This window comes from Ictalurus furcatus, chromosome 4, assembly GCF_023375685.1.
Source record: "Ictalurus furcatus strain D&B chromosome 4, Billie_1.0, whole genome shotgun sequence".
NCBI classification, from domain to species: domain Eukaryota; kingdom Metazoa; phylum Chordata; class Actinopteri; order Siluriformes; family Ictaluridae; genus Ictalurus; species Ictalurus furcatus.
Window position 1 is genome coordinate 6725505 of NC_071258.1, and position 17837 is coordinate 6743341.

A 17837-nucleotide genomic window follows, 5' to 3' on the forward strand; every position below is an offset into this window, starting at 1 on the left:
TAAAAACATGTTTACTCTCATTGGTTCCAGACAGTTTAGACACCCTGTATGGTTCTCTGTAATAAGAAAAACAGATGATAAACGAATACAAAACATAAAACATGGACTGAGGTCTTTAAGTTTTTAACTATAATTCATACTCTTTCATACCAAGGTCATTAGGTAAGACAGGAGGGCTGCTAAAAATGAAAATTTTAATAGTGAATTAATCACCATTTGAATAATCTGCTTAAATGTGGCTTGTAAACAAGAATGGCTGTAAAAAATATCATTGTTTTGTATGTATCATTCATTTATTTTTTCAATAATACAATGTAAAACCAAACTGGGAAAAAAAAACCCTTAAGGATAAGTCACTAAATATCCTAAAACAAATATACAAGTCTGTCTGATCACTGGGATAGAACTGGGTCCAGTTTGAGGTACATATTTTACTGATTTTGGGTAAGACAGGCTTTCCTGTCATTCCATGGCAGCTGCATTATGGTAAATGGTCTGCACTTATGTAGTGCTTTTTTAACCTTAGCAGTTCTCATTCACTCTTTCACACACACACTCACACACCAGTGGTAGCAGAGGTGCCATGCAAGGCGCTAACTTGCTATTGGGAGCAACTTGGGGTTCAGTGTCTTGCCCAAGGACACTTCGGCATGTGGAGACATGTGGGCCGGGAATCGAACCGCCAACCCTACGATTAGCAGACAATCCGCTCTACCACCTGTCTAGACTCCTGTCTCACTCTGCCAGTTTTGATTGCTAATGAAGATGCCTAATACTTCCACTGCTCCATCTCTAGATATGTATTTGGGATGGTATGCCTGAAAACTGTGTGTCCCCTGTAGTCCAATCATTCATTTATTCATTCAATCATTTCCATCAACCTCTCTATCCTGATCAGGGTTGCAGTGGATCCAAATCCACCCATCATTAACAATTAATTTAAAATGCACACAAGGGGCTTATACAAAACATGGAGCTTATTGAAATCTGAAGTTTCAAATTAACGCAAGCATGCTTGAAATCCTATAGAGTAGCAATCCATGTTATCTGAAACGACAGGTGTGTTTCCTGCCCTCTTTACCTGCAATCGTCCCAGCTGGAGCAGGTCTGAGCCGAAGCCCACAGCAGCCAAGATTGAGGCACAGCCCAGCAGTACCATGTCACTCTTCTTCCTCTGATTGCAGCGCCGCAAAGGATCCTGGGAACCCACTCCAGGCCCTACACCTGTCCATGTGTGACTGGCATCCTCCGCTGCCCCGTTGCTACTGCCCTCCGGAGCCAATCGCTCCTCGAGCTCAGACTGTTCCTCTACAGAGACACAGACATGAGAGATTATACTTAATTACTTCAGGGAATGGATCCTGGGGTATTAGATCTTAGGTATTTTTTACATTTTTTTTTTTTTAAAGGTTTTAAATCAGTTTATAATTTAAAAAAATTTTTTTTTTACAACACATGAAACACTGGCCAAAATGAGAAGCAGGAAATACCCGGGCTCTATTTCTCGTTTGTCATCATGCAACTTGAGAGAAGATCCTGAACCATCACAGTGACGATAAAAAAAATATGTACGATTCTAAATGAATTAATGAATGTTCGCCTTATGACTGACATGTGTTCCTATGTAATACATAGGAACATACATGTTTCCACTACTGACAAAATAAAACAAAAATGAGAGATTCATTTATCATGGTCAGAAAAAATAATGTTTGCAAAATAGCAAATAAACAAAACGTTTTGTACATGCTTTGGATTTCAGTAAACATTTGTGTCTGTATAACATTACCATTTTGTGCACTGTGTCTATACCAATGTTAAGTCCAACATGGTCAAAGTTCTCAGATTAATATTCATTCTTTCTTTGATTAGCTAATAAATCAAACGATTTACAAACAAGGTCACACATGTGGTACTGTATACAGAACCAGTTAGCAACCAATAATGCTACTCCAGAGCCACACCAGTTCTGCTTGGTGCCGAATATGAGGTATACCCTTAATAGAAGATACCCTTCTTTATTATTCTAGCTGTAACCACACCAGAGAGAGGTAATCGAGCGCTGGTAAATAAAATGATACAAGATTAACCTGGATTAGGTTATTAGAACTGGGACAGAATAATCAGGACCACTCATGCTATCTCTTACAAATGGATTTGTACACAACGGGGTGTGGTGTTATAGAAAAATAATGAACGAAAGGGTGGCTTGAGGAACCTGACGTGAAGCCGAGTGACTGTTACCACTGATCCCAACATCCCAACATATTTTATTCCTCTTCTTTAATTCAACAACGGGATGCTATACATTAGATCAGTTTATAGCTATGTTTAACGTTGTGTAACTTATCCAAAACAAGGTAGTTCCTGTTATCACTTACGTTATAGCTGCTGTAAACAGCTATAGCTCACCAGCCTCTCATATTTCTCTATTTTACAACTCTAAAGATATAGCTTATAATGTTACAGAAAAACTGTAAAGCCCTCGGACTTTCCCCCTAAAAGGAACAAATTTACTTTATTACATAAAGCACTGACACCAGACGCTCTGTATTCCAAAAATGCTAAACAAAAGTCTCCTTACAGGTAACTTCAGCATATCAACAATTACACATACTTTCTAAGTCTGATTCTGTGCAGCATCCACCATACAAATCACTGTGTAAGCTGTTACTATAGGAACAAAAATTCATAACATAACCTGTGATCTGCCTTGCAGCTGGAACTACTACCCAAGCTGCAGTTCTAGAAAATTAATCAACACCTTTCTCACACATTATCTATTAGAAGGATCCATCTCTAACTCACCCATCTCATTGAGACTGGAGAAGCCACCAGTTATAGGGACATGTTTGGGGGACTTGCCAAGATTAGGAGCACTGGAGGACCACACCTTCCCCTCTCCAAGTGACTTTAACCTGCAACCAATACGGCATTTAAGCATTTATTATCTTTATAAAAGTGTTAACTGGAAATGAGTCCATAATTCAGCACATCATCCACTGTGTATGGATTAGGTTGAGTACCTGTCTTCTCCTCCAACACGCTCCCGCTGGTGGGTGGAGCTTGGACCCCAGGTGCGGCCCTTCTTTTTTGCCCCTGCCAGGTCTTCTTTCTTACACACTGCTGTACGCCCCCAAGTGTTCCTCCCATCACTCGGGGTCACTGGAATTCAAAAAGGCCATTTTTATTATATTATTATGTTATAATACATTTCATTGCTGATTTAGCTTCAATGCACAACTAAAGAAACAAGCATTAGACATCAGACATGAGTTGGCTGATATGGGTTAGGTAGAAAATTATTTTGTAAATTTTACTTTAATGATCTAAGCAATGACTTTAATGATCTAAGCCAGAAGAACATGGTGTCTCTGGGACTGTGATCAGAAACCCATCCATTTTCTGTACCACTTATCCTACACAGGGTCGGGGGGGGCCTGGATCCTATCCCAGGGATCTCCGGGCATAAGGCGGGGGACACCATGAACCAGCAGGGCACAATCACATACACATTTGCACACCCATTCACACACTACAAACAATTTTGAAATGCCAATCAGCCTACTGCGCATGTCTTTGGATTGCAGGTGCAAAACGGAAAACCCGGAGGAAACCCCCGAAGCACAGGGAGAACATGCAAACTCCGTGCATACATGGCGGAGGTGGGATTCGAATCCTCAACCCCGGAGGTGCGAGGCAAACGTGATACCGCGCCCCCCAAGATCGGAAAGAATCAACTCAAATTATTATCATTATAGATCTCTACATTATGGTTCTGGCCCAGATCCCATCACTCCTGATACACAATCATTTCAAAAGCTTTCTGAGTTCCGTCTCAGTTGAGTTCGGAGCTGGAATAGAACTTTGAACTAACCATAAATGCTGGACCGAGAAGCACTGCTTGTTATAAGACATGTACTCACATCGAATGGCTCTGAGGCGAGGTATAACACCTGGACTGGCAGGGGGAGTGGTGCTCTCACTGCCCTGACTTTTCCTCTTATCCATACTGGGAGAGGCCTTCACTGTGATCTTATGCTCAAAATCTACACAAGAGAAACAGAGTTGTTTTTCCTATCTTATATTCAGTAATAACCCAGTAAATAAAAATGTAAATTGACTTTTCATCGATCACTTGGCTGCAATTTCTGTCCAACCCACCAGAGGGCAGGCTGATACAGTTGCTGTCTCGGCCCAGTTTCAGGAGCCGGCTCTTCTTGAAGTGGCCCTTGCGCTTTTTCACGTGTGGTTTCTCCTGGTACATCTGATGGATAATGATGTTCAGCTCTCTCTCCACGATGTCGATCTCCCGCTCTGCTAACTCTTGCTCTCGTCTCTTCAACAGCTCCTCCTGCGTCCTCTGTTCCTCTGCAGCCCGAGCCAGCTCCTCCTCCCAGGAACGCAGCTCCTGTTGTGTATTTAAGAGGGTATTTAAATCTGTGTTTGAGAATCATCACCATGCATCAGTATTAGAAATGGTAAACAGAATCATAAAGAATAATGGTGTATTAGGGAAATGGAGAGAATGTAGTGTGTAAACAGGGAATTGAAAATGAGATTAGCAACCAAGCCAGTTGAGTTAATAAATTGTTTTGCTTTCTACTACTAATTCCAGAGCCATAAAATGACTTTATTGGACACATACTTTATAGGCAGACAGTTAACTCTCCAAGACACTGTGGTTTTAATGTATTAGCATTGTATTTAAAAAATACTAACAAGCTACAAATAATACATCTCCTTATACTACATTGGAAATAAATATTAAATAAAGATACAGATAATACATTTGTCTAGAACAGTGTCTGAGAATTATATTTATATAAAGTATTTTGGCAAAAGATGAAGTCATTTACGCCTTTAACATGAAATATTAGGTTTGCTCTGCTATAGTGAACGGTCTTTGGTAGGTTTACCTGAGCAGTAGATGTAGATACAGGGTATACTGTATGCACCTGACAAACTGCCAACATGGGAAAATAATAAACCGACATTCGACTGAACTGCAGCTAACAACTTAACAACACCAGTTACCTTCTCTTTGGCCCTCAGCTCATCAAACATCTGCTGGATTTCCAGCCTCCAGTCCTCCTGCAGTGAATGGAAAGACTCCAGTGGCATCTGGAACATGGAGGACTGCTCGATGGCCAACAACCTTTGCAGTATACTACTAAATGAGGGACGACTGTGAGGGTTCGGGCTCCAGCACTCTGGAGAGAAGAAAAGAGACAGATTATTATATTACTATGAATAAAAGGGAAAAGCACTGAAGAAATGAATTGTATCAGTTCATTTGTACAGGTATGCGGTCATAAAATGATAAGTACATATTCTAGCACTGCCAGAGTAAACGGTAACTGCTGAGCCATATGATTGGATTGTATTCTGCCACTTTAGATGAACAAACATAAGTATAGGAAAGGAAAGACTAGAGTGGTACATTCCACTTAAGTCGATTCCATTATAGTGCTGTTCTTGCTCTGTGTGTGTGTCAGTCATACCTCCCAACAGTTGAGCAAAGGCCTCAGGGCAGGTGGAGGGAATAGGGAGGGTCAGTTTGTTCATGGCGACGCCATAGGCCACAGCCAAGGCATCAATCTCTCGATACGGCACTTCACCAGTCAGCAACTCCCAAAGAAGTACCCCAAAACTGGTGAGACAAAAAGTGTTACTCAAACATGGGTATAAACAATCAATTCAAAGTGCACATTTTGGTAAATTATCCTCAATGCAACCACTAATTACAGGCCCTTCTGAGTTGAATGTGTTTGTGTCTGGCTTTTTCCTTCGCTGCAGTTATTACTTAACAGTCCTAACACCCTTGTAATCTCATTAAGTGGTTGCTAATGAGCTAATGGGATGTGTTCAGATATGTTAGATCAGGGAAAACACGTAAAAATGCAGCATAGGCCTGCTTCAGTGATACAGGCCATTGGTACGGGTCTCCTTCAGTGATACAGACCATTAGTACAGGCCTTCTTGAGTGATACAGGTCAGTGGTACAGGCCTTCTTCAGTGCTACAGGCCATTAACTCAATTAAATTAGGTACACTAGAACTGCCAACGTGTGTTATAGTGTTGTACTCGCCCAGAAAAATAACTGTCCATTTCTTGGTATAATATGCCAGACTTCCTCCTCAGGCTGCCGTCTTACCTCCACACATCGCTGCTTTTAGAGAAGAGCGACAGTTTAATGACCTCTGGAGCCATCCAGGCATAGGTGCCCGCTGCACTCATCTTTGTGGTGCGATGCCACTCCCGTGCCAATCCAAAGTCTGTGATCTTTAGCGTCTTACCACTCAGGTCATCCCTCTCCACTGGCTCCAGAATAAGAACTGAGAGAGGGACAGGAAAACATGGGGAGAGAGATATGGAAAATGTAGTTAGAGAGAAAGGTTCATGTTTATGATAAACAGGGAGAATTTCCAACCATTTTTGCCTCGTAGTAACCTAGAAGTGTGTTATGAATGTCCTACACATTTTAGTGTTTCCTCTTTTACAACACACCTGATTGACCTTATGTCTTGAAGGCCTTCAAAGTATAGTATAATAAAGTTAACACACTGGATGTTCAGTGTGCTCATCAAACATTCATCTCTCAGTAGCATTTTTAACCACATACACACTCACTCCATCCATATTGTGTTGCCTTAAGGCATTACATTTATTTTCTTGAATTTGAAGTTTTTGACAATAATCTAGTAGCTATGCTAATCGCTAAGCTAATCGCGATGCTAATTGTTATGCTAACTGTTATGCTAACTTTATTTTTGTTTAGACAGCAATTTATGTGAATTTAAATAATAGTTCACAATGAAAGTATGCTGTAACAAATGACAGAGACTGATTATATTTGTGTTGGTTTATTTCAGTTTTCACCACTCAATGTCTTTGAAGCAGAACGAACAGTAAAAGACTCAACCTTACTACATCTCTGTCTTCATTGGCTACGGTTTAACTAGATGTTTAGTCAGCGTTTCAACACCCTGCACGAGAACATTATACATATGGGCATACATTTAAAAAACTATTCATCTATAGCATTGTTTACAATGACACTGCAGTCTGAATTATGGGATAGAATTCTCAGAAGAACCAATGCCATTTATTTGTCCAAAATAAGAATACAGCCTTCCAGGAGTATATGTCAAGAGCAACTTGTGAACTGATTATCGGCATGTCTTTCACAAAATATATACAGCATATCTACGTATAAACACATTTACATAGAACCATACATCCCGATCTGCTCATATATACACATATATACGCTAAGCACACTGAGGGAACACAGAACCCACACACATTTCCAGACATTAGCAGCGATGCTTATCACACATGGCACACAAACATATACGTACAGCAACCTTATTCATGTAAACACTCTGATAATCTCACATACACACTCTAAACCCGACACACATCTTATCTATATTAGGCCCTAACTGACTCCTGCACTTCATGTCCAGCATCCACATTTTGATGAAGTTGCATTAGCACAGAGATGTATTCAGATGCCTAACCCTAAACCCTAAATCTCACACACACACACACACACACACACACACACACACTAAAAGATCCATTTAAATATAAATGCATAGTAGTGAGTGGCTATTACAGAGCTTTCATGAATGAATCATAATCTTAAGAACATATTGGAAAAAATGATCTCTGACTAATGATGTCTGTGGAAGTAGTTTTATTGATCCTTGAGTGTTGTATCACGGAAAATGTTATGAACCGATGGAGACTGAATGGATCCTGGCATCTCTGTATCAGTAAGCACAGCTCATTTTATCACTGGTGCTTGTAGAAGTATTCAGAATGCAACATTGACAAAGGATTTCTTTTGGCATGTTTGGCATCTTTTGGCATTGCTCATTTTCTTCCTCTCTATCTAAACCACGTTTTGTCGTCACGTGTCAAACTACATCAAATTTGATATGCTGTTTCCTATTTCATATTCAAAGTCTATAATGACACACGGATCAACTGTAGACATGGCTGAGAGTTTGACTGAATAATACCATGCATCAGTCATCTTACTTGGTTAGCTAGTTTGCACACTTGCGATTGTGAGGCTCAATAAAGAAGTGTGGCCTCTGTGCCTGTCAGTCCTACCAAGGAGGTGTGGCTTCAGTTTGTCAGTCTCAGTGAAAGAGGTGTGGCCTCTGTGCCTGTCAGTCTCAGTTAAGGAGGTGTGGCCTCTTCATTTTTTTAAAATCCCACCATCATTTTCTAAATCACACTAACCCACTCTCCGCTTCACTCTGCTTACTCGGAGATACATCTGGGATCAACATCACAAAGGAAAACACAACAGTTCTTCTTACAGCACTAACCATCACCAAGACATCCATACTAACAAACTAGAAATTAAAGAATAACATTAATATCACACCTTCTATAAAAATAATAATTCGACTTCATAACAATGGAAAATCTCTCCGCCTCAATCAAAAGTAAAACTACTAAATTGAACTCTATTTGGACACCACTCATCACCTACATACATACACCAGGGAATCGCGTCGCAATAGCTAACAATATTGTCCCTATAGTAAAACCACATAGCCAATGCCATACCAGCATAATATTCACAAACACATGTAGATAATACACGCAGCATTCACAGAAACCATAGTTGGTGTTATACATGTTAATTAACTCAACCGACATACCAACTACTACTCTTTGCACATGCCCTCCACAACCCCCTCTCCACCCACTGTCCTGATAAGTACCATGCTCATGTCGCGTCTACGGTCTTGTCTTGTCTGTTGTTTTGTCTCATCTGCTGTCCTGTCTGTTACATCCTACACACACCATTCACCCCACCATCACTATACTAACCCTTAAATATGAAGTACAACACATCTACAAATATGAACGAAGTAAAGAAAATAGTCTCAATGGTCCCCCAAAGAGAGTGATGGTGGCAGGGGAAAAGAGGCGTGGCCTCAGATTGTCAGTCTCAGTTAAGGAGGCGTGGCCTCTGTGTGTATCTGTCTCAATGAAAGAGGTATAGACAATGAAGGAGGCATTGAACTCTGCAAATACTGAATCACAATGTATCACAATCTGTTTGAAATGTTTGGCTCCTTCAATCATATCTTTCATTGACCACACTTTGAAATGTGCATCATATTGTCTCAGAGAGTCAGACAGTCTGATTATCTCTTAGCCTGATCGGTGAAACATTTTCCCTCGCATGAGTTTCAGGGCTAGGTTAAAGCCGCCTGCATAGGGAAATGCTGAGGAGGCTCTTGACGTGGATGAACGTAACTCAGAGCCTGACCATCCAACGATTTGACTGTCAATTAGAGGTGCTGGGAGTGTCAATGTACTGCATGTATTCCAGTTTCTGCCCACTGTTTCATCGTTACTTGGAAAGTCATCTGGGAGATTACATCCATTTGATTTTGGATGAGGTTTTTTTTTTTTTTTTGCGGTTGTATGTTGAGAACAGAGAGAACGGGAAAGTGTGGGAAAGTGGGTGAGGGAACAGGAGTCGAAACTCTCTTCCTCTTAATCTCTCTCTCTCTCTGTCTCTCTGTTGCATGTCCACATACTATATCTATCCCTATGTCTCCTCTCTAGACTTCCTCTTGCATTTCCATGTGTGTGCAGTGTGTGGAAATGTTTGTAGTATCAATACTCGTCTGAGCTGCTCGGAGCTGTGTAGGGAGGGGCACTGTGTGCCTTTCCCTGTGCATATGCAAAAGACACAGAGAAACCGAGAGTGAGAGAGAACACCGCAATGGCTTTACTTGACTGACTCAATTCCAGTGCAACAGATAGAGAATGCATTTTCTGTGCGTTATGTTGCATACTGTATAATGATGCTTCAATCTCATACATTTTACATAACCTTACCGTAAAATAAACAGTGTTAACTGTCACTTGTGAATAGAATAGGGCTCATGTACTGTAAATCCCAATGATGTTTAATGACATTGCAGTGGTGGAGATCAGCATTTAGACTTCTAGACACATTTAGAAGGTTGGAATCAACGTGTCAGCGATTGAGGCAGGTGGATGTAAGTGCAGATAATTTATTATGTGAAGTACAAACAAAACAACCAAAACTGTGAAAATAAGAACCATAAACATGAACTGTGGATACAAGGCAAAAAACAAACAGGCTATAAGCGATACTGTGGCACACACAACAACAAACGACAATTACACCAGAAGCTTGATGGTGAGACACTGACTAGGGTTAGGGTGAGGGTTACATGCATATCAATATTCTGATATTAATGAGAATTTGACGATATGCTAATTAGTATTGAGTCATATAAATGCCATAATTCAGATGAGTACAACATTCTGATACCCCAAATTCTGATTCCCACCCCTGAAATATGCCTGTTTTAATCGGACATTTTTGCATGTAAACACCTTGTTCAGAAAATCCACTGAAAGAAGATATATGCGCATGTTCAGTCCGCAAGGAATTGTGGGTATTAACAGCAACATCTTGAATCTCACGGGAAATAACAGCGGGAAAGGAATATATACAGGAATATTCTCATGCCTGTACGCATATAAACATTGTATTCAGAATATAGCTGCAACCCTAATATAGACCTGTTATATAGATATGCTGTTTTCTATTTCTTACTGAAAGACTATAATGAAGCACGGATAAACTGGATAAATGGAATTTGATGTGCATGTAAACATAGTCACTGAAGGGCTGGAACTTAAAGAGTGGTACCAAACAAGACATAAGGAGGCACAGGTGAGAGTGATTAGTGAGGCATGTGATGTGCTGGGGCTGATGGGTAGTGTAGTTCTACACCCATTGGCACTACCATGACACATTGATGTAATTCTGATTAAGCTATTGCAGCTATGAGCTTAATTGGTCACATGAATAGTACAAGAGTAATCCCTGGTTTTTAAAATAATAATAATAATAATAATAATAATAATATAAAAATTAAGCAATCAATAACTTACAATACCAAATAATGGGTGCAATCAATCAGCTCCCTAGTTCAGTAGTCAGAGCAGTGATCAAGGAGCCATTTTAAGAGCTGTCTCAATTGCAAAATCCTTCCAGTGCACTGTGCTCCCTAAAATTCCACAATGCACCGCAAAAACCAGGGAGCATCGATGCTTATGTTATCTTACTGGAAATTACGTCATGTTTTCTGAAGACTAAATTATAAAATGATCAAATTAGATATAATTTTTTTTATGTTTTGAGGTATTCAAAGTTGTTTTATTAAGACAAGGAGCTAAATGATTAGGCTTAGATGCCAGATTGTCTAAAGAGGACATATAACAGATAATTCCACTAATTATGTCCAGAAATCACTTTACGGAGGAATAAACCGTATGCTAGCTTTGCTAGCTACAGCTACTGTTAAAACTCCGGTAACATAAATCCACGACTGCTTCTTGGTTAATGGTGTAGGCACAAAATGCAATACATGCAGTATGATTGACGTAATAATTGACTTCTTTTGGGTACATTTACATCTTCAGAATTTCCTCCCTCTTTAATGCAAATTGGGTTGGAACACTACCTATAGAGCTGGAACACTACCGAATGAAAGCTGACTAGCAAGTGAAGCAAACTGTGAAAATCTTATAATGTAGTAGTAGTTTGGACCTTTGTGTTCAGTTTTGCCTGAGATTCAGAGTGAGAGTTGTCTACATCATACAAAACAGAGTTTAGCCTGCTTATGTGCTCGAATATATCTAGTGTAGTATGGGGGCTAATTACATTTATTTGTTAATATTTCTAGTTTAAAAAGAATATTTGCCATGAAAAATATATATATTCAAGGAGTGTTAAGCAGGAGCAAAGTTTGCAACAAAACATCACACTACAGACTGGTTGATGTGGTACTTTTTACCACAGAACCTGTGTGCTAAGCTAGCTAGCTAGTGTGTGTGTATGTGTGTGTGTGTGTGTGAGAGAGAGAGGGCCTTTCCTATGTGTATCTAATGCAACGAGAGAAGAGCAGAATAGAAGATGACTACTGACATTCATAATAAGCCATTGTTATGGCCCCACTCTCCTTTTCTATTTCAGTGCCTCTGTGCCTGTGAGGGACAGCTGTCTCCGCAAGGCTCTGTGCGTGTGTACATGTGTGTGTGAGCGTGCGTGCGAATAAGCGAGTGAGAGAGAGAGAGAGAGAAAGGGAGAGAGAAAGAAAGAACAGGGAAACATGGTTATATGTATGTGAGTGAGATAACGCAGGAAGGGAGACTGAGAAAAAAAACACAAGTATCATCGAGAACGAGAGAGGTAGAGAGACACAACGAAAGTGTGTATACCGAAAGTGAGGGCGTGTCACTAATGAGTGTGTTTGATCTAACACACCTTTGTTTTGCCTCTTGTCTTCTGTATATGTGTTCGTGTGTGTGTGTGTGTGTGTGTGTGTGTGTGTGTGTGTGTGTGTGTGTGTGTGTGTGTGTGTGTATGAGAATGTGTTTATGGGTGAGTTTGTGTGTTTGGAATGATATTTGAGCTCACAGTCACACAGGTTTGGCCAGTCTTGCCGTCTCAACTCACATCAAACACAGCGAATCCCGTGCCCACTTGGTCACCGTTTACATTGTGTGCCACCATTTTTCATCATTTCATCACTTCAAAGTGCCCATGGTGAACAGGTGGACAATAATCGTCTAGCAAGAGAGCAACGAGTCTGTTATCAGGACTGCCGTCACTGATATATTGGACATTTGGAGAATAAAAAATGAACCCATTCATTGCGCTCAATTCAAAGCGCACAGGCAGGACAACTTGTCCTGTCAGCTGTTAGATATCAGAGCTTTGTGATCTGCACGCTAGTTCTATCTTGAGCCCGTTATAGACTGTACCTTTTAAGATTATATGCTTATCACAGTGTAAAAGATGAGTAAAGTAACATCTTGAATGAATTCTATAATAGATAGTGCGATGTGTTCTCCATGTCAGATTATATGATCTCGATCTTCTAACGATAGACCGAAAGAAAATTACTATGATCTACTTATGTCATCTAGCTCGGTATAAGCATTCTCCAATTCAATTTTCTGTCCATTGATTTATATTTCTCCACTGCCAATACAGTATTTGAAGCTGTGCTGTGAGTTTCGTGTCATCCAATGCCATCCCCTGTTGGTGGCCTTTATATGAGTGTCGTAGCAGTGGTCACACTCTGAGATTTGAATTAAAATTTCCTCACACTGCCAGAACTTTGTCATAGGCTGTCTTTGATTATTTGATCTTAACTGTAACATGTAACTGATTGAACATTTTTTTAAACAAACAATTTTAGTCCCATTCATCCATTTTAGATACCGCTTATCTTACACAGGGTAGCAGGTGAACCTGGAGCCTATCCCAGAAAATTTGGGGCGCAAGGCAGGGGAAACCCTGGACGGTGTGCCAATCCATCGCAGGGCACAATCGCAGACATATTCATACACTATGGACAATTTTTGGAAATCAGCCTATCTTTGATAATCTTTGGACTGGGGAAGAAAACAGAGTACCCAGGGGAAACCCTCGAAGCACCAGGGAGAACATGCAAACTCTGCACACACAGGGCGAAGACAGGATTTGAACCACCAACCCTCGAGGTCCCAGGTAAATGTGCTAACCTCTAAGCCACAGTGCCCCCCAATTCTCCTATCAACTGTACCAAATGTCTATAACAGTGACCCTTGTTGACAATTTTTTATCAAAACTGCAGCAACATTATACATTGTGATGAATATTGTCTCGTTAACAGACTGACTCAGTGCACTGGTCTCAATATTTACGATACAGCTGCGTTGATCCAGAACAGTTTGCATGAAATATGGATGCAATATCTGCAGTCCAATTCCATACTCAAAACTATTTTTTACACTAGGCATTCACACAGGGACACACAAACACACACACACACACACACACACACACTCAATGAAAGTCAAATAGGCAGAACCATTCATATTTCCACATTTTGTTTTTAATCAAATATTATAAGTCAACAAACAAATATGTCATGCTTCTCCACAATAGCAAGCACAGCAAACAGAAAAGATGCGCTGGCTGTTAGTCAGCTCTTTCGTTCAAACCACATAAAACTTACTGTTCTGTCATTTGTCCTTATTTTTGATGTGTACTTTAACTGGAAGTATGCTTAATCAATTTAATTTGATCTCCTCCACATCCATTTTGGACAAACAAGTGAAAAAATGTATTATAAAGAAAGTAATCTACCATTTATTTCAGTCCCTGCAGGATTTTGCAATTGAAAGTTGAAAATTAAATGAAAGTTAAATCAAGGAAAAGCTGCCATATTCGTAGGAGCTTGCAATTTTTCAGAATTACCGCAGATTTGTCACGTGACAAGACATGTCATGTGACGTCATCACAACATGCATTCAGCCAAAGCCCTCTTCGATTCAGGTGATCAATGCTGATTCATGTTTGTATGTTGAAGGTCTCATTTACCAACAAACATCACTGCGAATTACTTTTTTTTTTCACCAATTCAAGTAGTTCTCCGCAAATGAGCACAAAAAAAAAAAAAAACTCTGCAAATTGCATCACACATTTTGAAAAAAGCTGCAGTAAAATCAAGCGTTTTTGGCTACAACAATCACTCAGTGAAATCCTGTACAGACTGATATTTCACCCGTTCTTGTGTTTTACGATGTATTACGGAGGTGATGGTAATACAGACTCAACAAAAAAGAGAAAGAAAACGTTGGTGCTACTCTTGTTGGGGTTTTTTTTCTCCACCAAAGTACACAAACAAAAATTCACATTTATTCATTCATTTATTTAATTATTTATTGAAATAGTGGGAGAGCCACGCTAGCCCATTTATATCAGCCAGTCTTACATTTAATTAATAACAGTCACATAAAGAATAATACTGACTTTCCAATGGAATACAGATGAAATAACTTACTACTAACATTGGCACACTTGGTTTAAAGGCTCCCATAGTGTTTCACCTCGCTTACGTTGTACCTGTGAGTTCACAAGTTGGCAGAGAGTTAGATTCTCATATCAGAATTATTCTGAATAAGAAAACGATTGTTGTTGTGAACTAATCAGAAAGCAAACTGAACCGACCTGAGCAAAACGAGTGGGATAGCAAGCAGAGTCATACACAGATGAACTACATCCTTTCTAAATAAATAGGTGAGGACTGACAAGCCCATTGTAATACAGCAGACATGTCACATATCCTCTTTCTAAGTGAGCTGTTACCTAATCAAACAATATAGTGTAATAAAATACTGCATTACATCCCACTGCATCTTTTACACCTTCTAAATCATATCATATTGAATCTTTGGCTACTTTAAATGTACCTTTCCTCCATCTGATCACTGGGCATGTATTGATCTACATACAAATAGCAAATACAGTGTTCAGAAGAGATCCACATTCCTATAGAACACACTTTTATAACAAAGATAACATTGTTCTTGTCATCGGATTTGTGCATACATATTTGTTCTTATTTGGTCTTAGCCATCATCCATCCTCCAAAGCCCACATAATTAAAATGATCATCAAACAGACTATTTGTACTGACACTTTTCTCTCTCGTGGATACAACAAACACAAACAAACACCCGGACTTGGTGTCTCCTTCACCCCGCTTTAAATAACTGTCTGACTCAACAGGGCCGTGTCTCAAATCAAGGCTTACTCACCAATCTCCTCCATATTTACTCTGCAAATATTAAACCTCTCCCAAGTGCACACTCTGTAGGATATAGTGGGGGTGCAGAGCGGATGTGAAGAAGTTAAATAGGTTATTTGTGCGGGATTACAAATGGATTAAAGCTCTGGTAATTTTGATTGATGGAGTTTTTTCTGTGCAGATTTAAAAATGAAAATACAGACACTATTTGCCTGGTAAAAGGAAAAAAAATGTATACACAGGAGAAAGATTTTTAGACCTTTATATTAACCAACAATATAAATATATATATATATATATATATATATATATATATATATATATATATATATATATATATATATATAAGAGAACTGTAGAATTCTCTGATCTGATTGGTCAGAGGATGTTGATTAAATTTCTAAAACCCCATGGCTGTAATTCGAATGTTATTGTTTGTTCTGATGTATTATTGTTTCTGTGATAGTGTATAATCATTGATATAGTGATGTCTTCTGTATAAAAACCTTTATTTAACATTTATGGAAGGAGTCTCCAGTGTCAGCACTTCAGTAACAGTCAGTAAGTTTTCCACGACAGAAAAAGTCTCCACAAGTTTATCAGTAAAATGACAAGCTGTGTTTTTAGTCTTATTAACTAAGAGAGAGAGAGCAAGGGAGAGAGAGAGAGAGAGAGAGAGAGAGAGAGAGAGTGAGAGAGAGAGAGATGTTTTATTCCGTACATTTTACAGGAAAAACAGGCACATTTTTACCAGACACAGCACAAGAATCCATCCATCTATCCATTTTCCGTACCGCTTATCAGACGACAACGCATTGGGGAGGGAAACCAGAATTCTCGGAGGAAACCCCCAAAGCACGGGGACAACGTGCAAACTCTACACACACACAGAGGAGGTAGAATTGGAACCCCCTAACCCTAGAGGTGTGAGGCAAATGTGCTAACCGCTTAGCCACTATACCCCCACAGCATATGAATATTTAATATATATACACAAGTAGGAAAGTACATCCACCTATTTAAAGTATGTCTAAATGTGTCATTTTAAACCATTACAAAATAATCAATACATGCTGATATGTTTCTAAAGCCCAAGAAACAACTAACGTTCTCCATGTCCCCCTTTCATCCCCACTCTATCACTGATTCAGCTATGCTAACATACAGCATGATTACAAAAAGGCAAGAGAATGTAAAAGGTTTCAAAAAGTTCAGCTATCAACGTGTGTTTACTGACATTGCTCACTGCTACTGTGTAAAAGCACTGTATTTTACTATAGACAGCTAGTAATCAGTAGTAAATTAGCATAAAGCTAGCAGGCAAGTAAACCTCTAGAATACTAGCTCAAGATTTTGTTTAGCACCCGCTAGCTAGCATACTAACTTAGCATGCAGGCTCTGAGTGCCACATTATCCTCAAATAATTTGCATATCGCTCATTTTTATTGTCAACATTACTCATATATATGAGCTCATATATAACTCTACACAAACCAGTTTAAAATAGAAATTTAGCATTGTGCTAACAAATTTCTCTCAAACACCTAAAGCTATATAATCAGAATCAGCCATCTTATAGCAAGGGGTTAGCTATTTAAAAACTGTTTTTGAGTGTAGGGCACTTTAGGTTTGCATAATATGTGAAGGTCATTTCAATTACTAACATTTGTTTATCATGTTTATACATAAGCATCTAAATCTAAGTACACAAAGTTACATAATTCGCACATGCAGTATTTAACAATAACTGCCTCGTCATGTTGTTTTACATGCTCCAGGGCACAAGGAGAGCTGATGCTGCAGCTGAATCAGGTCCCTGGCTCCTGCTTCCTGCATTACTCTGTACATTTCCTACTAATGCACACTAGCCCTAGACTGCTGACTGGGTGCATCTTTAATCTAGGCCTTTTAATCACAAAGACAAAGAAGACATTCTGTCTAACGAGTTCTGTTTGGCCTCTCATCATATTTTCCCAGCTAAATACCTTAAGAAATATGTGTTATTTTAGACATCCACTTATACACATCCCTGTATGACATTAAAGCAAAGTTTCACCAAAAAAAAGTCATGATATAAAAGTGCTGATGGCAAGCATGGATCTGAGCCAATAAGCTTGACACAGCAAGCTGGGTGGGACTTTATTTTGGTCCAATGACTGTATGTGTTCTCCT

At 39.4% G+C, this 17837-nt stretch overlaps 1 protein-coding gene across 1 annotated transcript in view; it reads right to left on the minus strand.

Moving 5' to 3' along the window:
• map3k10 (mitogen-activated protein kinase kinase kinase 10) overlaps positions 1-17837 on the minus strand; it is a 36814-nt gene that overhangs the window by 1793 nt on the left and 17184 nt on the right. Inside the window, exons 2-9 of the mRNA XM_053622696.1 lie at positions 6158-6338; positions 5505-5653; positions 5038-5213; positions 4165-4411; positions 3927-4049; positions 3027-3165; positions 2809-2918; positions 1082-1308 (exon numbers count right to left, since the gene is read on the minus strand). Coding sequence (XP_053478671.1) covers positions 1082-1308; positions 2809-2918; positions 3027-3165; positions 3927-4049; positions 4165-4411; positions 5038-5213; positions 5505-5653; positions 6158-6338 — 1352 coding nt within the window. The remainder of the gene's footprint in view (positions 1-1081; positions 1309-2808; positions 2919-3026; positions 3166-3926; positions 4050-4164; positions 4412-5037; positions 5214-5504; positions 5654-6157; positions 6339-17837) is intronic.